General features: G+C 35.5%; 6 protein-coding genes across 6 annotated transcripts; 2 read left to right on the top strand and 4 right to left on the bottom strand.

Moving 5' to 3' along the window:
* Positions 1-95: 95 nt before the first annotated feature.
* On the bottom strand, positions 96-3,930 carry LOC106140236 (uncharacterized). The gene is made up of 3 exons (XM_013341808.2): positions 3,760-3,930; positions 1,002-1,393; positions 96-273 (listed from the first exon to the last, which is right to left on the bottom strand). The coding sequence occupies exons 1-3, from the start codon at positions 3,845-3,847 to the stop codon at positions 103-105; spliced, it is 651 nt and encodes a 216-aa protein (XP_013197262.2). The 5' UTR covers positions 3,848-3,930; the 3' UTR covers positions 96-102.
* Positions 2,019-3,646, bottom strand: LOC106140229 (glutamyl-tRNA(Gln) amidotransferase subunit A, mitochondrial). The gene has a single exon (XM_013341795.2). It carries the CDS (start codon positions 3,541-3,543, stop codon positions 2,053-2,055), a length of 1,491 nt encoding a protein of 496 aa, XP_013197249.2. The 5' UTR covers positions 3,544-3,646; the 3' UTR covers positions 2,019-2,052.
* An 836-nt stretch (positions 3,931-4,766) lies between the features above and the next one.
* On the top strand, positions 4,767-12,919 carry LOC106140220 (biorientation of chromosomes in cell division protein 1-like 1). Its single transcript, XM_060951010.1, has 5 exons — positions 4,767-4,975; positions 6,241-6,401; positions 6,821-10,185; positions 11,217-11,315; positions 11,996-12,919. Exons 1-5 carry the CDS (start codon positions 4,889-4,891, stop codon positions 12,160-12,162), a joined length of 3,879 nt encoding a protein of 1,292 aa, XP_060806993.1. The 5' UTR covers positions 4,767-4,888; the 3' UTR covers positions 12,163-12,919.
* A 1,599-nt stretch (positions 12,920-14,518) lies between these two features.
* On the bottom strand, positions 14,519-15,904 carry LOC106140083 (uncharacterized). Its single transcript, XM_013341612.2, has one exon. The coding sequence runs from the start codon at positions 15,700-15,702 to the stop codon at positions 14,854-14,856; it is 849 nt and encodes a 282-aa protein (XP_013197066.1). The 5' UTR covers positions 15,703-15,904; the 3' UTR covers positions 14,519-14,853.
* Positions 15,905-16,076: 172 nt separating this feature from the next.
* On the top strand, positions 16,077-17,747 carry LOC106139985 (uncharacterized). The gene has a single exon (XM_060951003.1). The coding sequence runs from the start codon at positions 16,175-16,177 to the stop codon at positions 17,696-17,698; it is 1,524 nt and encodes a 507-aa protein (XP_060806986.1). The 5' UTR covers positions 16,077-16,174; the 3' UTR covers positions 17,699-17,747.
* A 444-nt stretch (positions 17,748-18,191) lies between these two features.
* LOC106140118 (small ribosomal subunit protein bS18m) lies at positions 18,192-18,890 on the bottom strand. The gene is made up of 2 exons (XM_013341653.2): positions 18,752-18,890; positions 18,192-18,619 (listed from the first exon to the last, which is right to left on the bottom strand). The coding sequence occupies exons 1-2, from the start codon at positions 18,786-18,788 to the stop codon at positions 18,249-18,251; spliced, it is 408 nt and encodes a 135-aa protein (XP_013197107.1). The 5' UTR covers positions 18,789-18,890; the 3' UTR covers positions 18,192-18,248.
* Positions 18,891-25,408: the final 6,518 nt, after the last annotated feature.

Raw genomic sequence — 25,408 nt, 5'->3', positions numbered from 1 at the left:
ACGATGTAGATAGAGCCTGTTCACAAGATCCGAAGGCCACATTAAACTGGATGGCTTATCAACAACAAATGAAACCACAAAGTTATGAACGAGCGTATAATCTCATCTCCTCAGCCGGCTGAAGGTATCTCGCGCCTGCCTTGCCAGGGTCACGTCCTCAGCCCTCTCCTGCAGCGCCCTGGCTTCCTCTTGCAGCGCGGAAAGTTGGCGGATCAGTGAAAGAAGTGATTTCGGAAGAATAGCATCTGGCACTCCCAACGTTGAATATTTTGTCTGGAGAAATAGATTGCTGATTTAAAATATAGATAGATATAGAGACGGTGATTCTAATTTATCTATATACTTATTCAGTGAATAAATGATTAATCCTGATCAATTTGAGTGCTGAACTTGCATTATGAGATAATACCCATATTTCTCCTATAGTTTAACAAAGGCCACTCTAGGCCAATTAAATCGGTAAAGATAATTTCATTATTGAATCGGACTGGGAATCGAACCCTGGACTTTATTTTCAGCGAGAAAATTACAAAGGTATCTCATACGGGGTAGACAAAAGCCAAACATATTTATAGGAATCAAAAGAAAAATCCCAAGTTAAAAAGCCCAGACTTATTTGAATATTTCGCATATTCATTGGCGCAGCAGTAGTGCGCTTGTCTGTGTGTCCCGGGTTCGAATCCCGGCCAGGCCGGGCATGATGACGAAACGAATATTCCTCTGATTAGCCTGGGTCTTGGATGTTTTTCTATAAATCTATATTTAGGTATATATACCTATAATAAATTCTAGTATTAAATAAATACCTACTAGTATTTAATATAAATAATAGTAGGTATCGTTGAGTAAGTATCTCGTAACACAAGTCTCGAACATCCTTCGAGGCTAATTTATTGTCCCGTATATATTTATTTCCGGCAGACCAGCTCGGGAGCTTGAATTAAAAATCTAATGATTATTCCACAAAAAAAAAAGAAATTAAATAACTATGAGTCTTGTACCTTAGCTTTTGCACAACTTTCTTCATATGACACGACCTTCAGTCTCAACTGTCTTACGTGTTCTTGAATAGACTCCGGATTAGGGCTTCGCCCCGCCAAAGACTCCCTGGAGCAAGCCAATTCTTTTCTCAAACCGTCCAAAAACCTGTCATTACGGTCTATTTTCATTTGCAACTCCTGTATTTTCTGTCTCAGTTTAAGTATTTCGTACTCGTCTGTCAGTTTCTCGGACATTTCTCGGGACTGTTGGAGCGAGACGGCGATAGGGTCGAAAATATCGGCGTCCATTGCTGTTTGGGCTTCGGCCGCAAGTGTGAGTAAGTTTTGACATTTCTGTGGTAACGCGTCAATGGATACGTTCAGTTTTTTCAGCGACTCCGTTGCGACTGTTGCTGTAAAAAGAAATAAACAAATACTGCTATTAAGCATATACATATATTAATAAGAGAATTCATGAATAGAATAGATTAATTTTCAAAATTGGATACACGGTATCACTTATTGACGTCACATCACTTAAATCTAATTAAAACTACTACCGCTGCCAAAGCGCATGTGAAAAAGAAGCGGCGGAACAAACTACACTGCAGCATGTGTTTATCTGTCGCTTTATCACCACACTCACAGTGTCGTACCACTAGCCGCAACCACAATAACTGCACCACTACATACATCTTTCATTTCATCCACATTCACCCTCTAATTATACAAACATACATACATATGATCACGTCTATAACCCTCGCAAGGTAGACGGAGCTAACAGTCTTGAAAAGACTGATGAACGTGGCCTATATTCAGCTGTTCGGCTTTGATAGAATTGTGATTCAAATAGTGACACGTTGCTAGGCCCATCGCCTAAAAGAAGTTTATAAGCCCATCCTTTAGCCTTTTACGACATCCATGGGAATGAGACTGAGTGGTCCTATTCTTTTTTTTTTTAATTGGTGCCGGGATCCACACGGCACACGCCAGTAAAAATTATTTACAGCAAGAAAAAACACAATGAGGAATGATTCAACTTTTTTATTTCAAATACCTACATAAAACATTATACCTTAAAACAGTCTAAATATGGGAAATTCACTAACTGCTCAATTTTCCTGGCAACATTCAGCAACAACTCTTCTGATAGTGAAGGACCCATTAATTGCAAAGATAAAGGTAGACCATTCTTTGATAGCCGAATGGGTATTGAGACAGCTGGTATACCAGCCATATTAGCTGGCTGCGTACAGTAATCTTGAAAAGCACACTGATCACGATTATGTTTTGACACAAAACTCTCGTAAGACGGTGCATCAGATAAAGTTGTAGGTGTTAACAACAAATCCACTCCATTCTCCCCATTAAAAACATCCTTAAAATCATTGTAAATCAATCTACGTAACTTCATAGCTTTGACAAAGTATTTCTCATAGTTTCTCGTCAATAAAAAGTAATTTCCAGCGAAAATTCTTGATCGAACTACATTATTGAAGCCTAATGACCGAGATGAAGCATACAATTCTTCTGTTGAATGATCTTCTTTTGTTCGTAAGCCGTATTCTAAGCCGTCATATCGAGCCATATTGCTAGCAACTTCGCATTGATTTAAGATGGAATATACGGCTATAGATACTGATGTGTGTGGCAAAGAAACTTGTGACATCATTGCTTTTTTGTTCTCTAGCAAATCCGTTACAAACTTCCATGCATCAACTACTTCATGACTCATACCTTCACAATGATATTCACTCGGTATACCAATCCTAACTTTTGATAAATCAAAATCCTCTTTCAGAGAGACCAGTTTAAATTCTTTTTTAATTGTTGTAGAATCAAAAATATCTGGCCCAGCCACACAATTGAGTACTTTAACTGTATCTTCAACAGATCTTGATAATATTCCTGGTACGTCCATAGAATTGACTAATGGTATTAAGCCATATCTGGAGACAAGACCGTATGTGGGTTTAAGACCGATAACACCGCAAAGAGCAGCGGGATTTCTTGTTGAACCACCGGTATCGGAGCCTATAGCAGCTACACAAGCCCCGGAACTGACCGCCACTGCACTCCCTCCTGAGCTACCACCAGCAATCTTCCAATTATCACGATTATAACCCCAAGGGTTACGTGTAGGTCCAAAAATTGAATCCACAGTTCCGGCCCCCATTGCAAACTCATCCAGATTACATTTCCCAATAAGACAGGCACCTGCGGCCCTTAATCTAGCGTAGACAGTCGCATCGTAGGTCGGCACGAAGTTTTTTAACATCTCAGAGGCGCAAGTGGTAGGAATATTACTAGTACAAAAATTATCCTTAATTCCTATTGATATACCATCAAGTGGTTTCGTTTTTTTGTCGATATAAAACCGTTTTTCACTTTCAATACCGTGGTTCTCCGCTTCGTCGCTAGTTAAATTCACAAAAGCGTTCAATTCACTAGTTTGTTTGGCTTTTTGTAAACACAAATCTACGAAATTAGTCGGCGTTAATATCTTTTCATGGTACGCTTTGTGAATTTCTTTTATAGTGTATGATGTTAATTTATTCATGTTTTAACAGTTTTATATTACTTCGCCGTAGGTAATTAATTATTTAATTTAAGATATAAGGTTACAAAACAATACATTGACGTTTGAAGTTTTGTTACAGCTGATATCAACACGACCAAAATAAAACGTGAAATTATACAGTAGACCAACTTAAAAGAACAACTATTTGAATTCGGTCGTATTATGTTTTAACGTTCTTCTCAGTTTCTGACTTACCAATCGCAGATTTCTCTTGATTTTCACGTTGGACCATTTCCATTTGTAAGTTTTGGTGTTCTTCTTTACTAGCTACACTCATCTTCATATTTAACAACGTGAATTGTTTTCTTTATGTAGGTAAGCGAAATTAATTTAAATTGATGATAAAAACAAGCATTTGAAATTTTTGACTTGACTTTGACACTGATAGGACAGTAGGAGCAAGTGGAGTGTCACAGATAGAGATGAGCTAACATTTAAAAATGTAAATCAACTTAATCGATCGAATACATTTTGCCTGCTGGTTAAATTTATGGACATTAAATAGGTATAACACCCGACATTGGCCCTAGAATTTGACAATACCGGGATACGCAGTAGCAATTTTCCATATAAAAAAATCTGAAATTATTATATTTTCAACTAACGTGGATACCTACTACAAACTAAAAGCCATATCCTATTCTATCAAACGAGCAATATTTGTATATATAAAGACATAAATGTCTTTTATCTATTATTATATCATTTTTACAATTTTTTTATGGGCTTTCTGAGGTTATTTTGGTGGATTTGTTGTTTGTTGATGGTTTTTTGATTTTATTAATCTTGAATTGTCTTAAAAAGGTGGTTCTCAGTTTCAGTTTTATGTTAGTCCGCGATTATCTCGCTTTTTGCCGATGCAATTTTGATGCGGCTTTAAGAGAAACATTTATACACTTAAAAAGTTGTATTAACCCATAATAATTACTTAATCGTAATTGTTTATTGAATGGTAATAATTCAAGCACAAAATTATGAGATACAGTCGTGGTGACAAACAGACGGACCGACAGAAAGCGGAGGCTAAGTAATAGAATCCCGTTTTTACCTTATAGGTTTGGAAACCTAAAAACAGAGTCGCAGGAGGTCTTTCAAGTTTCAATTCAAAGGCTTTACTCGATTATATTCGTGAAAGTTTGCACATCCCACAGATTTAAAAACATTACTGTGGCACATCCTTATTCTTCAGTCAAAGAATTGTGTTCGGGTTGTGTGAATTTTTGTAAAATTGATATTAAATAAATTAACTTTTTTGTATGTAATGCTTAAATAAATTTAATTGGGAATAAATTGAACATTTCCATTTAATTTATTAATTTGTAAAATGACGCATATGCAATATCTTCCGGGTGATCCCAGAGTAGTGGATCAATTGGTTTACGAATTAAAATCCAGAGGAATATTCGACCAAGTAAGTAGACTTAATCAAAATTAAAACATTTATTTTGTGAAAATAATGTACAAAGGGACTAAACTGCTATTATATCTTAGAAAATTTGCTATTCAATGGCAATATCTCTTACTCAGAAGTACCTATTTATTAATTTCACTTTATCCTTAATAATTGCATATAATTCCGATAGGTTACTATATCATACAAAGATTGATATAAATAGATAAGTATTGATTATTAAAATAGCTCCCAAAATAGTCCTAATGTGAAATGTGACTATTGATCAAATAATGGCTACTCTGTGTAAGATGTCAATGTAACTATTCTTGGTAGACAGTTTAAAACATGCAAATTCATTTGATGAAGAGTAAAATAAGAGAACAATAACCTAAGTTACAATATTAGTATATTTCATAATGTCTTGCATTTGATTTCTTGTATTTAGTTTGCCTTTTGCCTTATTAAATCTTTTCTTATACCTGGCTTACAGCCTTTTCACAAAACCTGCCAGTTATCAAAAATAAAATAACAATATTTGAATTATTTAATTAATTGTGCATAAAAATATTCACACAGTAACTTATTACCCTATGGATGTCATAACCGGCAGGTAAGGGATAGGCTAATAAACTTTTAGGCTATAGCCTAGCATCTTGTCACTATTTAAAACTCAATTTTATCCTTATAAAGCTAACAGATGAAAGTGGCCTTTCAGTCTTTGCGAGACTGTGGAGTCTGTCTACCCCATAAGGGATAAAGACATAATGTTATTTATGTACGTAATTTATATTTAAATTGACAATTCCTCTACCTAGGCAATTAGTGGCTTGGTACCTACCTAACCTACCTACACATGTTATGATTTGAATTTTTTTAAATGTTTTTTATTTGATCTGTTAATACAATTACAAAATAAGTGCTTAATATCTGCTCTCTTTCTCCCTATTTGCTCTTTTTCATTCATTATAAAATATAGTATCGTTGAGTTAGTATCTCGTAACACAAGTCTCGAACTTACTTCGAGGCTAACTCAATCTGTGTAACTTGTCCCGTATATATTTATATTTAAGTTTGCTTAATCTTTATGTTATGCCTGCTATCTTTATGTTTACATTACACTGGTAACTACTGGTTTTTACTAGTCCCTGTGATAGACTGCACTATACACCTTCATTTAACATATTAACCAACTTAAATCCATTACCCATCCATATTAAAAAAATATAAACAAAAGCCTGAAGTCAATAAAGCCCAAAAAAAGACAAAATATTTATTTTTCACAGTTCCGCAAAGAATGCATATCGGACGTGGACACCCGGCCGGCGTATCAGAACTTGCGGCAGCGCGTGGAGACGTCCGTGGCGACGTTCCTCGCGCGCCAAGTCTGGAAACCAGACCTGAACAAGAATCAGCTGAGAGAGAAGTTGAGGAAACACATACTTGAGTAAGTTACTATATCAAGCCGGATAATCTGACCAATAGAATTGTTTGTCAAGCTTGAAGTTTTTAAGGTCGGTCTATGTTGGTGCCGAGCCCGGGATGAACCTGCTTGTGTAGTCAATTGTGCACAGAGTCTACAACAGCGAGTGACTCTGTTCCAAATTTGTGTTAGTTAAAAAGAAATCGACAATAGGCGGAGGAATTGCGGCTCGTAGGATGGTCCACATTACACGATTTTGGCTTAGAAGCAAATTCTTACATGCTACTTGGATATTAACGTCTAATGGTATTTTATCTATAAAGTGACTTTTCAGATCTAAATAGGTAGCGTAATAATAAATAATGACGATGTGATACCTACTTGTACAAAAACAGAATAAATATGCATGTATAAAAAAAATTGTAACCTTTGTATTTTTACAGTGGCAACTACCTTGAGCAAGGAGTAGAAAGAATTGTTGACCAAGTAGTCAATCCAAAAGTGGCGTCAGTTTTCATACCACAAGTTGAAGATTTAGTCTATGACTTCTTCGGAATCTCAAGAAAGAAGCCTGCAGCCGAAACCTCCAATGAAAAAACTGAAAATGATCTCTTACCTACAGACTTGGAAGCAGTTAGTCCTGGATCTGTAAAAAGCAACGATGATAAAATAGATGTTATGGAAACAGATGACGTGATAGAAGATAAAATGGAGGTTGATGAAGATGACAAAATAAAAATTCAAATAATAGATGATAGTTCCTCCGTAATAGAAGTCGTTGACAAAGAGAAAACTGAGCAAGATACAAATATGTCCGCCGCAAGTGCATTTACAGTGAATGATTCGAATAGTATTGATAAAATATCAATACCATTGCCAACAGAAGAAATAAGACTTGAAAACATACCTACACCCGACAATAGCCCTCCAAAAGCACCAGAATTAGAAAGAATAGAATTACCGAAACCTATCGTGTCTTCTGATATACCTTTACCTGATGAAATAGCCAATCCTGACAAAGATCAGTTTTTCAAGCCTATAAATGTAAACAGCGATGATGATTCAAGTTCAGACTCATCTTTAAGGAGAAACATGTCTCCTATAACACCCATAAGGAATTTCAATAACGAAAATTCATGTGACGCCCAACAAGCTTTCGAAGATGAGACGAAAGAGAAATCCGAAGAGAATAAAGAACCTAGCTCGTTTAGATTTGCAATCGAAACAAAATCTCCTGAAAATGTTGTTGATGAGGATAAAGAAAAGAAAGTTGATCCTGAACAGACAGCTTTGTCATATCAGTTCAATAACCAAGTGAACATAAACACTTTCAACACGCCTTTATACGATGATAGTTCTAATAGCAACCTTTTACATATTGACTATGAAAGTGACGCTAACAGTAAGACCAATAATCATGAGAATAAAGGTCCAGAGGCAGAAACATCTGAGGATTCCAAAAAGGAGAAGAAAAAGGACGATAAAAAGAGCTCCTATAAAAGCTCTCATCATTCTAGAGATTCCCATAGACATTCAAGTAGTAAAGATAAACGATCGGATTCTAAACATTCTACTTCTAGAGACAGCAGCAGACATGATAGGAAGACATCATCTAAAGATGAAAACAAATCAAAATCTAGTTCCAAAGAAGGATATAAAGACAAAAGTGACAAGAAGGATAGAGATAGTAGAGAATCTTCTAAGCATAGAAGGTCTCATAAGAGTTCTTCTTCCAGCCACAGAGATTCCAAATCTCATAAAACTTCGAGCTCTAGTTCGAGTCAAAGGCATTCTTCGTCAAGTAAACATTCCGAAGACAAAAAATCTTCATCTTCTTCAAGTCACAAAGAAAAATCAGAAAGAAGTTCAGATAAATCAAAGGATTTAAAAGAAAAATCTTCAAGAGATTCTAAATCAAGTTCCCATAGATCCGACAGGGAAAAAAAGAGTAGTAGAGAGAGTAGCAAAAGCAAACATGAGGATAAAGACAAAAAGAAAGAAAAGAAAGACACAGATGATCACTACAGTGTATCAGGAAGAGGAAATAACAGTCGTAGATCAACTGATAGAGATTCTAATGACGGTAGCTCGTCATCTAAAGGATCGAATCATCCGGCCAGTTCTAAATCATCAGAGAGTAAGAAAGACAGTAAAAGTACTTCGAAATCTGACAACACATCGACTAGTAGTGAATCCACCAGCCCCAGTGACAAAGAACTAGTGTTAAATGGAGTTGAAAGTGAAAATAAGAAAGAAGTCAAGCAAGCAAAAGTTGTAAGAGTTGATACACATCTAGAAGTACCCATAAGCGCACCTCCGAGGCTACCTTTCGTACCAGATGTTACACTTAAAAAGCCGAAATTCGCTGAAAACTTGCAACAGGCTAAGAAACTTATGAAAATGCGTAAGTTCTTAAATGAAGAGCAGAAGAGAATGAACCAAGAAGCAGCTTTGTTATTAGAGTTTCAAGCTAATGTAAGGCCAAGTTTAAGCCAAGTGTATTCAAGTATTCCCGGGCCAGAGCTAGAGTTTGCATGTATCACAAATGCAGTTAAGATGGTTGTTGGCGAGAATTATAGCGAATCTGAAAATGAACAATCATCTATTCAGAATGGAGATGTTCACGAACAAGAAAGAGAAACGAGAAATGACGCCCTCATAGAAATATTGACTGCTGCTCAACAAGTTGATAATATTGAAGAAAAAACTACATTGCAATTGGAAAAAGATTTGACAGGCGATGATTTTAAACAAGAAGAAGAAGACGTTGACACAAAAGCGAAAGTTCGAAACCCGGAACTAGTCGAAGAAATACCTGAAACTGAAATTATATATGCATCATCTGAAATAGATGAAAAATTCCATTTGGATGAGTTGAAATTGATGAAATATGGAATTAATGATATTCGTGAAATTATAGGGGTGCCTGAGCCTGACGATAGCGATATTACTGAAAAATTTAACGACGAACCGTCATCCGAAGAAATTAAAAATGTAGCTGAAGCTGATGATAAAACTGACTGCAATTTAGACAAGATGAACTTGAAAAATGATAATGATCACAAAAAGCCTCCAGAATACTTCGAAGTGACCATTATAACAGAGGAACTATCTGAAAGTGAAGAAACAGAAAAATATAAGGATATACACGAAAAAATCAAAAGAGACACACTGCAAGAATGCAGAGGTGAAAAATTATTACAATATTTCAGTGAAAGCGAAAAATACAATTCAGAAATTGAAAGAGCTACATTTAGCAAATTCTTAAAAAAAATAACTGACAAAGTTAATAAAAGCAAATTGTATTTAGTCAACTGTGATACTTACGAAGAGAATTTATTGAGAGAAGTTGCTAAAACACACGGCAATTTCGAAGTTGTGAATTATTACAAGAACGGACATTTCAAATTGTCCAAAAACGTTGTTAAAGATTTGAATATATCTGCTGAAATAACCTTACCTGTGGAAAATGATTTTGAAGGCCGTACACCTATGTTTAGTCCGGTTAAATCTGAATGTTCGTTCGAGTTATCTAGTGATTATGATGCTAAATTGGAAGAGATGGTTAACAAGACATCGAGGCAAGAAATAATGGAGATTATACTTGGTAGTGCTGTAGAAGAATCGTTAAATAAAATGCCTAAAATTGATTATTGTATGGAGTCTAGTATAGTGAATGAAGACAATGTATTGAAGAGAAAGATTGAGGAAGAAGTGGAGAGTTCGGTGAATAATAATAGGCTGGTCCTAACACCGAATAAAATTAGGAAACTGAGTGGTTCCGATCAGATTACATCTACGACTGAAGGTGAATTTTAATTTTATTTTAACATAAATATAATCGCTTCTACACTTTCATCTATATCCTTTGCGGGGTAGATGGAGCCGACAGTCTTAAAAAGACTTTAGGCCACGTTCAACTGTTTGGCTTTATGATAGAATTGAGATTCAAATAGCGACAGGTTACTAGGATATCGCCTAAAAGAATACCAAGTTTATAAGCCTATCCCTTAGTAGCCTACGACATCCACAAGTAAAGAAATGGAGGGTTCCTATTCTTTTTTACTATTGGTGTCGGGAACCACACGGCACATTCATTTTTAAATTACATAATTCTATTTTAAAAGGTAGGGGGACCGACATGCTTGCGTGAAGAGAGTTATGAATGTGGATGAAGCGGAAGAAGTATGCAGGAAGGGGGCAGGCAGAGACTACATCTTTCCACTTGCCACGATCCCTGCATACTGTACATACATACATACATATGGTCACGTCTATATCCCTTGCGGGGTAGACAGAGCCAACAGTCTTGAAAAGACCAAATGACCACATTCAGCTATTTGGCTTAATGATAGAATTGAGATTAAAATAGTGACAGGTTGCAAACCCATCGCCTAAAAAGGAATCCCAAGTTTGTAAGCCTTTCCCTTAGTCGCCTTTTACGACATCCATGGGTAAGAGATGGAGTGGTCCTATTTTTTTTTGTATTGGTGCCGGGAACCACACGGCACATCCCTGCATACTGCTTCAGCTTTATCCACATTTATTCGGGTACACCTGACTTGACCTTTCGCCAGGACGTCCCTGAATTGACTGATTGCCCTTTCAAATTCAAATTCAAAATTTTTATTCATTATTATAGGATACTTCATATCGCTTAATAATTGTCAAAACGTTTGGTTTCACAACATTGGTTGACGTCAAATAAATTACTTAAAAGTAAGTTAACTGCCGCTTGCAAGGCGTCAGTGCAGAAGAAAATATATGTATATATATGTTAGTTCCTTTTCTTAAATCAACTTGTAACTGGCGACACATAAAAATGTTATAATATTACAGAAAGTGAAGAGATTAGCAATAATAATGTGTCGACCGCTGTGAGGTCCAAGTATTTGGGTCGAGCGAAGAGAGTCGGGCTGCCAAGGCCTAAGAAGACCAGTAAGTATTAATTATATACATCTTTATATATATCCTATTCTTTTTTTCATTAGTGCCGTGTAGTACCCGGCACCAATACAAAAAAGAATAGGACCACTCCATCCTTCATAGGTGGCGTTAAATACGCAAAAAAATTAAAAAGCTTTGGGTAGAAGCTAGTTTACATAACTTATTTCTGTTTGGTCAGCTGCTTGACCGGTAGAGAATGCCTAACGGCATTAAGTCCGCATTTTCTACACTTTTTTGTGTGCATAAAAACAAATACATAATTTAAAAAAAACTTAATATTGTAATAGTTTTTGTGTGTATAAGTGGAATATTTAAATAAAGTTTTCATCCATTCATTATGTATATACATACATACATATGGTCACGTCTATATCCCTTGCGGGGTAGACAGAGCCAACAGTCTTGAAACGACTGAATGGCCACGTTCAGCTATTTGGCTTAATGATAGAATTGAGATACAAATAGTGACAAGTTGCTAACCCAACGCCTAAAAAGAATCCCAAGTTTGTATGCCTATCCCTTAGTCGCCTTTTACGACGTCCATGGAAAAGAGATGGAGTGGTCCTATTCTTTTTTGTATTGGTACCGGGAACCACACGGCACTGTGTATGTATATATCAACGTAAATTTAGACAGGTCACATAAACAAATAACCTTTTGTATTCTTTCAGCGCTGCCAAATAGTCCGTCGAGCGATAAGTCCATAGAAAATTATGAACAAAACGCACAGACACCCAACGGGCAACTGAAGACTCCAAGAAAAGTGCAAAGATATGACACAACGGACCTTTACAAACCGAAATTACATTACTTATCCAGAAGAAATAATATCAGTTAAACTAGCTGTGCCTGCAACTTCGTCCGCGTGGAATAGTTATTTTGGGCAGCATTGAGGCCCTCAAAGATGAATTTTCACCTTTTTTTTTCACATTTTCCATTATTTCTTTGCTCCCTTATAGTTGCAGCGTGATGTTATATAGCCTAAAGCCTTCCTCGGTAAATGGTCTATTCAATGCAAAAAGAATTTTTCAATTCGAACCAGTAGTTCCTGAGATTAGCGCGTTCAAACAAACAAACAAACTCTTCAGCTCAGTTTCAGTGACAGGTTGCTAGCCTGTCGCCGAAAAAAAAAATGTCAAGTTTATAAGCCTATCCCTTAGTCGCCTTTTACGACATCCACGGGGAAAGAGATGGAGTGGTACTATTCTTTTTTCTAATGGTGCCGGGAACCACACACATTTCCATACTGAGATTACTTACTTCTGAGATTCAGAGTCAGAATTTATATGGCGTTTCTATGGCCACTTATTTTGTTCATACATAAACATAAAATCACGCCTTATAGGATAGGCAGAGACTTATTTTATTCCGAATTTTGTAGGTCAAACGAACTATAGCTATAAGTTAGTTATGTATTTGAAATAAAGCAAGTTATATGCTTTTTATAGTATAAAGCTGCATATTCATTACAAAATAGTGTTTTTATATAATTTCTTAGATAGAATGGATTTATCTATTGTTATAATATTGTATATCTTGATATTGCACTTAGGAATAGATACATTATGTTAACATACAATGGACTATCAAAATACCCAGTTCCACCAATTTTGTAAAACTAAGCTTTTGTAAAAATAAAAGTTAACTGCAATTAATTTACCAAAATTCTTATTCTCAATCATTAACTGTTGGTTCATAAATCTGATTAAAAATCGATATTTGCCCCTGTGTGTGTGCACCTTTATTTTACCAAATGTCAATGGCCGCTGTGGCGCAGCGGTAGTGCGCTTGTCTGTGACGCCGAAGGTTCCGGGTTCGAATCCCTGTGTTATGAGCCAGGGCATGATGAGAAACGATTTTTTTTCTAATAGGCCTGTGGTCTTGGATGTTTATTTATATGAGTATTTATTATAAAATTGAGTTAGTAAGTATCTCGTAACACAAGTTTCAGAACTTACTTTCAGGTTAACTCAATTTCTGTAATTTGTCCCGTATATATTTATTTATTTCATGAAATCGTAATAAAGACGTTTTATATACTGCATTAAATTAAATATGTTGTAGGTACATTTTGTCAGGTTGTTGCATGAAAACAGTTAAATGCCAATAGAACATGCCATTTTTTTAGTGCTGTATAAAAAATTTAAACCAAATTAAAACTTGCTCCCATTTTAATATGTATTCAATAAGTTAAACAGTTAGTAAATTAATAAGACCTTAGTTTTTCTCAAGTGTTATTGTATAGAAAGCTTTCAATAAAAGCTTTGCGAAAATAAATTAAAAAAATGTATCATCAGAATTTGTTGAACTGTATATGGTTTAAAATATATGAAATTTTAATTTGATGTTTTTATTTACTATGTATAAAATCGACGCGTTAAAAAATATATTTTTATCTTTTTCCCATGAATATCGACTTGGCTTCGTGCCCCAGAACCTTATTCCATAGGTCTACATTGGTTCTGTACAGTACAGCTTATTATTCAGTGAGATTTGGCACCTTTTTATTTACTACGTTTTATTTACAGCACGGAATATTTTGGATATTTCGCCCCGAGGTGACAAGATAATGTAGAACTTTGACCTAAAGATGTCTTGATAGATAGCTATAAAAGTATAAAATATAAAACTAAAAATAATTTCGTAGATGTAGGTAAGACATGGGTAAGACACGTCCTACCTTGGTTAATTCTTGAGCGGAAAATAAAAAAATATTCTCATTTTTTTCGGTAGGTATGTCTCTGGGATGGACAAACCAAAGCTTGAAAATTGAAGTTCTTAATCATTTCTTAATGGACACTCATTTTCACATACGATTATTGCACAATAGTTAATTACTAAGTAGTTAAAGTCCAATTATTGCAAACAGAACTAATAAAATTGGTAAATCGTCGGCCATTACAAAGTCATAGTGCCGCCCCCGCAACATAGCACGCGTGACGTCGTTTTTACCGCGCAAATAACTATCACTGTTCCGTTTCAAATCATAATAAAAAGCGAAACAGGGATAGTATTTCGCGCAATAAAAAAGTAGTCAGGCGTGCCATGGTACAGGGGCAACTTAAATTGTTGTATGAAGTGCTTGCATTTTTATTTAAGAAATCAATTTTGGAAAACTATGTAGGTGTTTCTCATTGGAACTGTAAAACTCTGTTCTTCTGTTCCAAATTCGGATCAAATGGAAAAATACAATGTTATGTAAATAAATATCATTTAATTACAAAACAAATCTTAATACAAATGTGTACATCATAACAAGGAAATGAGAAATAAATATCAGATGAAACTCATGATAATCACAAAGAAAATAATACTTTTTTTTAATTTCGGTAAGACAACTCCTTGTTTATGCTCGATTGAATTCTTACTAAACTAATTCCAACTTAATCAAATCATGATTACGAATTAACTACAAAATGTTGGATTTGTACATAAGTTTCGATGAAAAGGTTATAAATGCTAACCCATTGAAACTTTTTAAGTACCAAATTAAAATTATCATGATCATACTAATTTAAAAAGTGGGAGTTTAGTTTTGGGCCGCCTGCTTCTCAAGCCCTGATGGATCCATAATCGGTTTCTGTTTCTTGACTAAACCAGATAGAAGGGTCTTAATCTGTGCAATCGCTCGTCCAGGGTTCAAACCCTTTGGACAAGTTCTGGTGCAGTTCATGATTGTATGGCAACGGTATACGGAATACGTATCCTTCAACTTCGATAAGCGCTTCTCAGTTTGGTCATCTCTTGAGTCAATAATCCATCTGTAAGCTTGCATGAGGACTGCGGGGCCCAGATACTTGTCACCATTCCACCAGTATGAAGGACAGCTGGTTGAACAGCAAGCACACAGCACACATTCGTATAATCCATCGAGTTTAGCCCGATCTTCGACATCTTGAAGTAATTGCACTTCCTTACCCTTTGCAGCCTCCTTTTCACGCTGTAACCATGGCTCTATCGACTGATACTGACGGTAGAAGTTAGTTAAGTCTGGAACCAGATCTTTCACAACATACATGTGAGGTAAGGGGTATATTTTCGAGGGCTTTGAAAGATTCTGGTCAATATGACTGATACACGCCAAAGTGTTAATCCCGTCAATGTTCATCGCGCACGAACCGCAGACTCCTTCGCGGCATGACCTCCTGAACGTAAGAGTCGGGTCCATTTCATTCTTGATCTTCAATAGCGCATCCAAAACCATAGGCGCGCAATCATCGAGATCTACCTGGTAATTTTGAGTGTACGGTTTTTTCTCCGGCTCATCAGGGTTCCAGCGATAAATGGCGAAGGTCTTCACTCTCTTGCCAAGGGCTGATGACGTCGCGAAAGTGCGCAGCTGCCCGAAAGTACCCGTGGTCAGTCTAAGCAACGGCATTATGTAATGTTTTTGTTTACGAAAACAAATGTAATTATTACTTAGACCACGACTTGTGACTGCAATCCTAGGACTTTTCCAGGCCACAAAGAGGGTTAGTTTCGTTCGTTATATATTAAAATGATTTATTCGAGATAAAACAACACGCACCCCAATTCAACATCCATCAGAGATGATAGTTTTGACAGATCAGATTTATGAAATTGACAGATGTTACAAGTGCAGTTTTTTTTTAAGTCTAGTGTTTAATTCTCTTTGACCGACAAGCGACGGACGCCTTTGCATGAGTAGGGAGTTTTAAATGGATCAAATGTGTTTTAAGTCTTTTAAGACTTAATAATCTATGGTCTGCTTTTATTTAGGCGGGAAACAGAAAATATATCAATGTCAAAAATAATGAAATTGATGAAATGTTTTTGTTTGTTTTTCGTCGTCTCATAATTCTATTTTGTTGTGTTCGTGAGTAATTCCTATGGAAATGAAGAATGTATCTTCCATGAAAACAAACAAAACTGATTCTCCCAAAACACCAGGTGGGATCAGCAAGGCGTTGCTTACTCCCTGTCGAAGAGTTGGGCTGTCTCGCAACTGGAGAAAAGGTGGTCCATCACCTTTTGTGTCTCCCTTAGCTGGCTCTGGAGAAACCAAGCAACCAGTGCAGACTAAACGAACAATAGATGATGTAGATCTGGAAAAATCTAAAACTAATATTAATCCTGAAATAAACACCACTCCTTCCCGACATGTAGATATTCCTAGAAGAAAAAAGTCGAAGATATTAAAAATTGATCCCGATACTTCATCACAAGAAACTGAACAATGTTTTGAACCACAGGAATCTATTAATTCTCCACCAAATGAGATCATTAATGAGGATGTACCAGTTGTCACTCCAGTTTTGAAAAATAAAAGTAGAAGTAAAAAGAATTCGTCAACACTAATAAAAGGAATTCCAATTGAAAATACATCTTTACAAATTTCTTCCAGTGTAGCAAACAATAAAGAAATAGAAGTAACACCAGTATTAAAGTCTAAAAGTATCAAAATCACATCACCTGCCCCAAATAATACACAGGGGTCTGCATCTGATGTGAAAATAATTCAAGATAATGTTGCTAGCATAAAAAGTAGAAAAAATTCAATGAAAGTTAAGAAAAACAGTCCAGATAATCTTGCAAAGGAATGCATAGTGGTATTACAAAATAAAATTTTTAAGGACCAGGTGGTTTCAGATCCCAATGATAAAAATGAACAAAAATCTACCTGGCAGACATTATTTGATTCAGATTCTGATGAAGTCCCACTGTGCAATTTGAGTAAACATTTGAATGAGAATGTAATCAATAATACAGAGAGGGCAGATAGCACTATAGGAGTCAAAGCAGAAAACTTACCAATACAACCAAGAGTATTGACTTTGGAAGATGATGATTTTATGGAAAATAGTCATGTTAAAGTACAAAAGTTAGAAGATAAAACCACATCAACTAGTAGCTTAAAGAAAACAGTTAAGAAAAAGCCAAAAGAGAATAAACAACCTATAAAAATATCCCAACCCCCACCATCTTCACAGAGTTCAGATGATGATGATTTTGATTTTGACCATAAAAGAACAATATTGATACGAAAATCCTATGACAAAGTTACAAAACCGTTGAAAGCGAAGTCTACAGGTTCTATCACCCAAAAAGACATTGATGATTTGAGGTCTCGCATAGAAGTTAAAAAGAAACTACTTCTGGCTAAAGCTATGAATAAAGATACGGAAGAATTGAGAGGTCTTATAAAAAAATGGCAGAGAGGATGTCAGGATGCCCTGACAGAGTTAATAGAAATGATGAGAAATAAATGTCCCGATAAGCAGAATATGGACTTTTCAGAAATGCTGCAAATACTAAAGATTCCTTCAAGTCTCGTTGGGTATGATGAAGAGAATGACTGTTTTAATACGCCAGATGATGCGAGCGTTGTTTTAGCTAAATTCAATGATTTATAATTTGTTTGTATTGTTGATTAATAAATGCTCTTTTGTTATTATAATAATATAATTTTTATAAGAAACATAAAGAGAGCTAATACACTTGGAATACTTCTTGTAGGCATTGGGCTAGGAAACACCATTTGAATCACAATTCCATCTGAATGTGTCCTTTGACCCTGTCTGCCTTACATAGAATATAGACTTGATAATATGTATGTATATTGCACTTGTGATAAGTCCGCCTTTGTACCATACATACATAAAATCACGCCTCTTTCCCGGAGGGGTAGGCAGAGACTACCTCTTTCCACTTGCCACAATCTCTGCATACTTCCTTCGCTTCATCAACATTCATAACTCTCTTCATATATCTCTTCATTCATTCATCTTTGTACCATCTCTGTCTGTTTAGTATGATTTACTCTTATGGTGCAATAGAGTTTATCTATCTATATGTATATCAAAGATTAATATTATCAGCAAAATACAAATAAAATTACAATTACTCAATACATATTTATTAAAACTCATTAATTAAACTAACATCTAAAAACTATGTAACAAATTAGAATCTGTGCGACCTAATAGGATTCTCCGGATCAAATAGTTTAGGGTCCTTCAAGAACGCTTTATCTTTATAATAGTATGGCATTAGAGCACAGTTTTGCGCCTTTGTGATTTCTGCTTCGACCAGTTCTTGTTTAGCTTTACAAAGTCCTGTTATGTGTCTCCCGTATATTCTCCCGGTGTAGGGACTCTGGAACTGGGATAGAAGCCGGTAGTTTTTGTAGTCCGGAGTGATTTTCAGTTTACAGAGGATGCATTGCTGTTCCTCTTTCTTGAATGGATTTTCTATTTCGACAGGTTCGTCCTCGTTTTTGGTTTCTGTAGTTTTGTGACGAATGTTCGCAATGATTGCCCGATGAGTGCTTGCAACTGAAAATTAAAAGATTGTTATAGGTAATTGGACAGGCATTACTTTCAGATGATTTTCAGAATTATCTGTACCGTTCCAGGTTTGGATATTATTATTTAGGTACCAATAAGAAAATGTAATGTAAAACTTACTAAGTTGTCGAGGAAGTAAGGTTTTCAACAATGCCATTGTGAATTCTTTATTAATTTCCCAAACAAATATTTTCGGAATCTAACATAACCTCACTCAATCAAAATTCCATTTCTGAAATGTTTAAATTGACGTTTTGATGTTGACATTTAGTAGTAGTAGACAAAACCGTCGAAATTAATTATTTGACTATGACATCAATCACATACTGCCTACTTAAAAATAATTTAATTTTGATTTCTTTTATGATGATGTATGTCCTCCCCACGTTAGGAATGAAATCGTGATTATAGTATGTATATGTATTGTTATGATGCAGCTTGCATTGGTAAGAAGGTTTTTGAATTTTTTGCTGTTTTCCAATTTAATTAACTTTGTCTTTTAACAAAGATATCACATCATCATCTTTAATATTATATACGGTCTTAACACACAGCATAGATAATGAAGAAGCTGTCTATGGTTTTACCATACATACGGTATAAAGCCAACAAATTGTCATTGGTTTAGCTTTCATTTCCGGTCACCGCAAGACATATCCATCCTGTCAATGTCATCTCTTCATAGCGTTTTTGGTTTTGCCGCGCAACGGTTTTTCGCTTATGAAAATTTTTTCATAAACTCAAAATAATTAGTATTACTGAATGAAAAGTGTTTCAAAGTGGGTTTTTTATCTACCACGATAAGAAACCAAGAAAATATTTTAATAATTTTACGTAAGTAATATGCAAAGTTCAAACGTGAGTGGGTTCAGAGGGTCCACATCTGCCGCTCCAAATGGAGAGCAAAATGTGAATCCGGTGGCTGAGGGCAGTAGTATAACTAATTCGTTCTTCATCTTCGGAAGATGAAGACAGTCATGCCAGTTTGCCACCAAACAATCGACGTAAGTACAATAAAAAATCTCACGATGCAAGAATTGATTCCTGGATTAATCAGGTCGCTTGCTTTTCTAATTACATTGTGAACACTGTCCCATATATGCCTGCCATGTCAAATGCTAATCTTTGTAGTGTGATGATGGGGCTGCCCCGTCAACATAACATCAGGGCTTTTTGAGAAACCCTAATTTAACAATACTGATTTGGCTTTGGGCGAAGGAGGTATCGAGCTTTAAATTAATGTGATTATTCCACCAACTGAGAAGAAACATTTGAAAGAATTGACAACTTTGCAAAATTTGGTTCTAAGTCTTGGAAGGGTATACAATACAAAAAAACATTACAAACCGGCACAGCTAGTTTGAAATTTGTATCACTACAGGTTAATAATGAAGTCTACCATTTCAATAAACAAAAAAGACTATTTGCTGGCAATAGAAAATTTCATTGCCGACTAACAAAATATAAATTTAGAACAGTGTAGTTACTACACTGTAGTATATATCAGGCTGGTCTGCAGAGTTTAGTTGATTGGGGAGCGCTACCAATAAAATAGTAATTTGAATGAAACCTTTTTTGACCAAGTTAATTTATTTTTGGTCAGGGATCACAAACTAATAAAAATGGGATAATATGCAACTTATTTGTGGTACAAAAGGTCCGAGTGCATTGAAGTGAGATGCAATTTAATCTCTAAATATAAATTTAACAAATTAAAGTCTTAACTGATTCATCCTCAAACATGAATCTTAGAGATACATTACAGATTAAAAAATTTCTTTCCCAGATTAGAAAATTTGCCCAATTCTGAAATTATTATTTCTTTTGTGGCACAAAGCTATGTCTGAATACACCTAACTAATTAAAGGAAAGTGGCATTGTCAAATAAAAAAATATCAAGTCAGTCTTTATATAATGAGAAAGATAAAGATTGATTGGGTTAATATAAGTGTAATAAAATAAAATAAGTAATTAAGTAATTGTGTCAATTTCTGTGCAATAAAGATATTACAAACAAACAAACAAACTTCAAATATTTTAAGTCTGATTTAAATGCAAAAATAGTTAGGGCTTTAGTCACAAATATGTTGCCAATGCAGGGAAAAACTTCCTAGAATCCTCAGAATATAATTTGTTTTTATTATTATTATTTTTTAAATACATACTCAACTTTATTAACTGTGATAATGAAATAAAACAACAAGAAATGTTTTTAAATCTGTGATGAGGACTGACTTCCAATAAGTCAACTCTAGGACAATGACGCATTCTTTTGAGGTGAGTGCTTGAAAGATCATGTTTTCAAGCATTGGACATATTGGTAGCAAGTAAGTTCAGACTCAAAACAATATACCAGGGCCGTACCCCCTTTAAGTGAATACTGCCTTATATATATCCTTCCAAGAATATTGTCAAATCCTTCACAACAAAGCATTTTGAGCATAGGTCTATTATCATGTCTTCATCCAAAAGGGATTTTAGAACATGCCCCAAATCTAACCACAGGTTATTCAAAAAATGTTCCTAGTTCAGAAACTAGATAGGATCATGCAACCCATCTTCGATCTGCAGGGCGTCAACCATTTTGTTTTTACAAAATTTGTATCTCAGATTGATTTTTCTGTTTTCCTCCAAAAGCAGGATTGCCTTGTAAAAGTAGATTTGCAACAAGATATTTTTCATATCAATAGCAGAAAACCACAGATGATTTCTGTGGATCATCTACCAGGGGCAATAACTACAAGTAACTGCCCTAACTTTTGGTCTTTCACCAGCCCCTCAAATCTTTGCAACAGTCACAAACTGGCTTTCAGAATTTCTAAGAGCCTGAGGTATGAGATTGATAGTTTACTAAAATAACTATTTTCTGTCTGATCAGATCAAAACAGCACTGTCTGTCTTGTGTGGTGACAGAGATTCTAGCAAAAAATCTAGAATTCTCTGGTTGGCAGACAAATTACAAGTAATTGGGATGTCTGTTCAGATAATTGATTATCTAGTTCTCACAGAGGACACCCAACAAGGAATGTGTATCCTACCACAAGAAAATCTCTTTTCTATAATTAAACCAAACAAACAGCTATCAGTCTTTTCAAGACTGTTGGCTCTGTCTACTCTGCAAGAGACATAGACGTTAATTATATGTATGTATGTAGTCATACAACAGAGAGGGGACGGTAGTGCAAACTGCCTAAATTAAGAGAATTCTGGAAGTTATCCAGGATCTAAATTGGTGGCTTGGAGCAATAAACCACAGCTTACACCATTGAGCAAAAGAGAAGTCACTCACTTCCTGGCCTAGACGCAGCGGATGCGAACTAGGCGCTCTCCTGAATGGTCATTTCCTCTCAGGGAAATACAATGTTCAGAACACTTGGCACTCAAACCTAGAAGAACTTTATGCAGTATATGTGTCAATAGAGTGCCATCTAGAGGACTTGTTGGGTATACACAGTTCAATACAGTTGATCCCTTCCCGGAAGGATAAACCGGTATTGTCGACGCTCAGTTCTAGAAGAGGTCGATCAGTGCCCGAGTGGTACTTACACTGGCCTCGGAGGCTCTGTTCAAAATGTGGGGAGCACCCAAATATAAAATTATTGGCATCCAAAGAAACAGGAGTGGTCAACCTCTATGTTTGACTCTGAAGGGTCAGCAACTTTTTGCGACCATTCAGTCGACAGTGGGACTACAATTTAGACCTTATTGACACACCTTAATTGTGCAAAAGGAACTTATATCCCAACAGTCCCCCTTTGGATGCAATGCTTTTGGCTACCAGACCTGCAAACCAGGGCACTGTGTGAGCCTGTAGCAATCACGAACCTGCGGAAGGTTCTAATAGGCCAGATCACAGGGACATACTCTCTAATGGTCAGCAAATTATCTCTCCAGGCATGGATGATTGAGGCTAGTCGAGTCAAATCTCACACTGGTCTATTAAAGAATGGCATTTATTTAGAAGTACAAGTAGTTGGCGACCATCTACTCTTTCAACATATAAAGCTCCTATAGGAGCTTGGTTTTCTTGGGGCCAGCTAAAAAGAATAAATGATAAATAGACTAATGATATGGCTTGATTTTTAGGCAGTTTATTCTAAAGGAAACACCTGGCTTATAACACAATAGGTTCACACAAATAAGCTATTTTGACCTTTTGTGGAGCTGTTAATAATTAATATTCAAACAATTTCTTTATTGACAAGTATTAAAAGTTATACTTAGAGCTTAACCCCAGACTAATATATAATATAATAAGAGCCCCCAATTGGGACCTAAAATGGTTTGATTAGTTGATCAAAACCCCTTTCATAGAGTCATTATTCCATTTCTCCAGGAGAGCAGCTATAGTTGTATATATTACATTAGCTGCGGGAAATAGAGTTCATGATTTAACACTACTTGTTATAACCGAACAAGGTATAATATAAGATGATATAATTATGTGGCCTCAATTTTGAATTTTGTTCTCTAACTGACTCTAGAAGTTATGAGCAGTCAAGATGGCGTTTATTGCCCCATGCTGAGGAAAGAGTTTGCCTAGTTTAACTTAGAACTTTCAATAAATCCTGAACTTGAGGGTGGAAATTTAATATTACATATATAATTATTATTTTTTTTAAACCTTTTATGGGAGCAATATGCCTGCTTTTACAGCTATGATAGCTGTGTGTATAAGTACTATTTTCAAAGAAATTATTATTGATGCATTTCCTGGAAGTATAAGGTCGGCGGTGGCCCTTTCAGCTGTTCAGAAAAATTTTAATTGAGGAAATTCATCATTTCACATTAATAGGAGTAATCATTACTGCTGTCAACATTACTGCCATCCAGTATATAAGTCACAGATTAACTTAAATGACTGAGAACAAATAACTTTTTGAATATTTGAGTTGTTATGTAGAAAGATGTAATAACATAATTAATGATGTTGATCATTAACTTCATTTAGTGAATAAAATTATTAAGTACATTATCCTTAAACTTAATAATAATTGTTTTGCAAATATATGGAGTAGTAAAGAGTTAAAACATGTTATGCTTAAATGTTACTTTATTTCAAGCTTGAAATTATCTAATTTAAATAAGATTTTCTTTTGATTTATTGAGATTAAATGTTGTTTTAACATTTATCAGGTCTATTGGTAATAGGCATGTAAATATGTTGCAAGTGATACTTTTCAATTTCTGTTACCTGGGTATCACAATTTTAATTGAAGTGAGTTCATTTAAAAGATATAACATATTTTTTATTTATTTTTTCAACTTACAGTTCACATAGCGTTTTTGGTTCCTTTGATAAAGGTTCTTAATCATTTCTTGTCACCAGCAGATAACAAACAAGTCTTCATTATCTATGCTGTGTGTTAAGACCGTATATAATAGAACTGTTTTGCATTACAACAAAACAGATATTATATACAATTAACACACAGCATAGAGCAAGGCTCTTGCTGCTGAAGAACTACTATGAAGAGATGACATTGACAGGATGGATATGTCTTGCGGTGACCGGAAATGAAAGCTAAACCAATGACAATTTGTTGGCTTTATACCGTATGTATGGTAAAACCATAGACAGCTTCTTCATTATCTATGCTGTGTGTTAATTGTATATAATATCTGTTTTGTTGTAATGCAAAACAGTTCTATTATCTCTTTTCGCTACAGAGAACGCAAGCACTTTTATCATATCCTATGTCGTTAAAGCTGATTAAAGGCCGAAATTAGCCCTTAATGTGTTGGTGGCACACAGGTACCTGATCATTATAACTTCGCTCCGCCAGACTCGGAAACGAAAAGCAACTTTTTAGTTACTTAAAATAGGAAATTCAAAAAGGTCATACAAAGCCGCAAAAAAATTCCGCAAAGGATTATATTCAGATCAATTAATTGACCCATTGCCTTAATTAGAAGTTATCGCTTATTGGCGCAACCGGTAATTCGTAATACATACATTATATAGTTACGTCTATATCCCCTTCGGGTAGACAGAGCCAACAGTCATGAAATGACTGAAATACCATGTATAGCTGTATGGATTATTGATGGAATTGAAAATCAAATTATGACAGGTTACTAGCACATCGCATAAAAGAAGAAATCTTTCCATTAATCGCCTTTAACGACATCCATAGGAAAGATACGGAGTGGTTCTATTTCAAGCTGCCCAGAACCACACGGCATGAACTCGTAACGATATGAAATATATTCATTGTGTCCTCACCACTTTGCAAAAGAGCCCGGGGTCCGCCGGTGATAACGAAATTGGGAGAATTGAAAACGAAAGTCTGCCAAAAAATAATGCCGAAAATATTGGTTCTTTATCTCAAAGAGGTGTTATTGCGATTTGCTTACGAAAACTTAAAAGGCGTTTCTTATCTAGATTCAACAATCTATTAGAATTCTAGAATTCTGTCTTATTAACAATGTATTATTAACTATATGTACCCAACGGTACATAAAGTTAATTAGACAGAATTCTGATCAATTAATACAGTAGGTATACCTTAGCGAAGCGCGAAGCTCAAGACCGAGCGGGATGGCGACGCACTGTGGATGCCCTCTGCCCCAGCTAGGGGACATAGGACCTTAAGTCAAGTATACCTTAGCCACCTGTCAATATTTGAATCTCAATTCTATCGCAAAGTCAAACGGCTGAACGTGGCCTATTGGTCTTTGGCGGGGTACACAGAGCCAACAGTCTCGACTGTTGGCTCTGTGTTCCCCGCCGTCTATAGACGTGATTATATGTAGGTAAGTATATATGTATTCACA

Source organism: Amyelois transitella, chromosome 23 (assembly GCF_032362555.1).
Source record: "Amyelois transitella isolate CPQ chromosome 23, ilAmyTran1.1, whole genome shotgun sequence".
NCBI lineage: Eukaryota > Metazoa > Arthropoda > Insecta > Lepidoptera > Pyralidae > Amyelois > Amyelois transitella.
Note: the sequence above shows the minus strand (reverse complement) of the source record. Positions and strands in the feature narration are given on the sequence as shown.

Excerpts from the sequence above, each read along its gene's own strand:
- LOC106140118 (XM_013341653.2), bottom strand. The coding sequence starts at position 18,788 with ATGGCATTGTTGAAAACCTTACTTCCTCGACAACTTA. Across the intron at positions 18,620-18,751 it reads CTTACTTCCTCGACAACTTA|TTGCAAGCACTCATCGGGCA; the intron begins GTAAGTTTTACA and ends TTTAATTTTCAG.
- LOC106139985 (XM_060951003.1), top strand. The coding sequence starts at position 16,175 with ATGGAAATGAAGAATGTATCTTCCATGAAAACAAACAAAACTGATTCT.
- LOC106140229 (XM_013341795.2), bottom strand. The coding sequence starts at position 3,543 with ATGAATAAATTAACATCATACACTATAAAAGAAATTCACAAAGCGTAC.
- LOC106140220 (XM_060951010.1), top strand. The coding sequence starts at position 4,889 with ATGACGCATATGCAATATCTTCCGGGTGATCCCAGAGTAGTGGATCAA. Across the intron at positions 4,976-6,240 it reads CCAGAGGAATATTCGACCAA|TTCCGCAAAGAATGCATATC; the intron begins GTAAGTAGACTT and ends TATTTTTCACAG. Across the intron at positions 6,402-6,820 it reads TTGAGGAAACACATACTTGA|TGGCAACTACCTTGAGCAAG; the intron begins GTAAGTTACTAT and ends GTATTTTTACAG.
- LOC106140083 (XM_013341612.2), bottom strand. The coding sequence starts at position 15,702 with ATGCCGTTGCTTAGACTGACCACGGGTACTTTCGGGCAGCTGCGCACT.
- LOC106140236 (XM_013341808.2), bottom strand. The coding sequence starts at position 3,847 with ATGAAGATGAGTGTAGCTAGTAAAGAAGAACACCAAAACTTACAAATG. Across the intron at positions 1,394-3,759 it reads TCAAGAGAAATCTGCGATTG|CAACAGTCGCAACGGAGTCG; the intron begins GTAAGTCAGAAA and ends TTCTTTTTACAG. Across the intron at positions 274-1,001 it reads AAAGTTGTGCAAAAGCTAAG|ACAAAATATTCAACGTTGGG; the intron begins GTACAAGACTCA and ends CTATTTCTCCAG.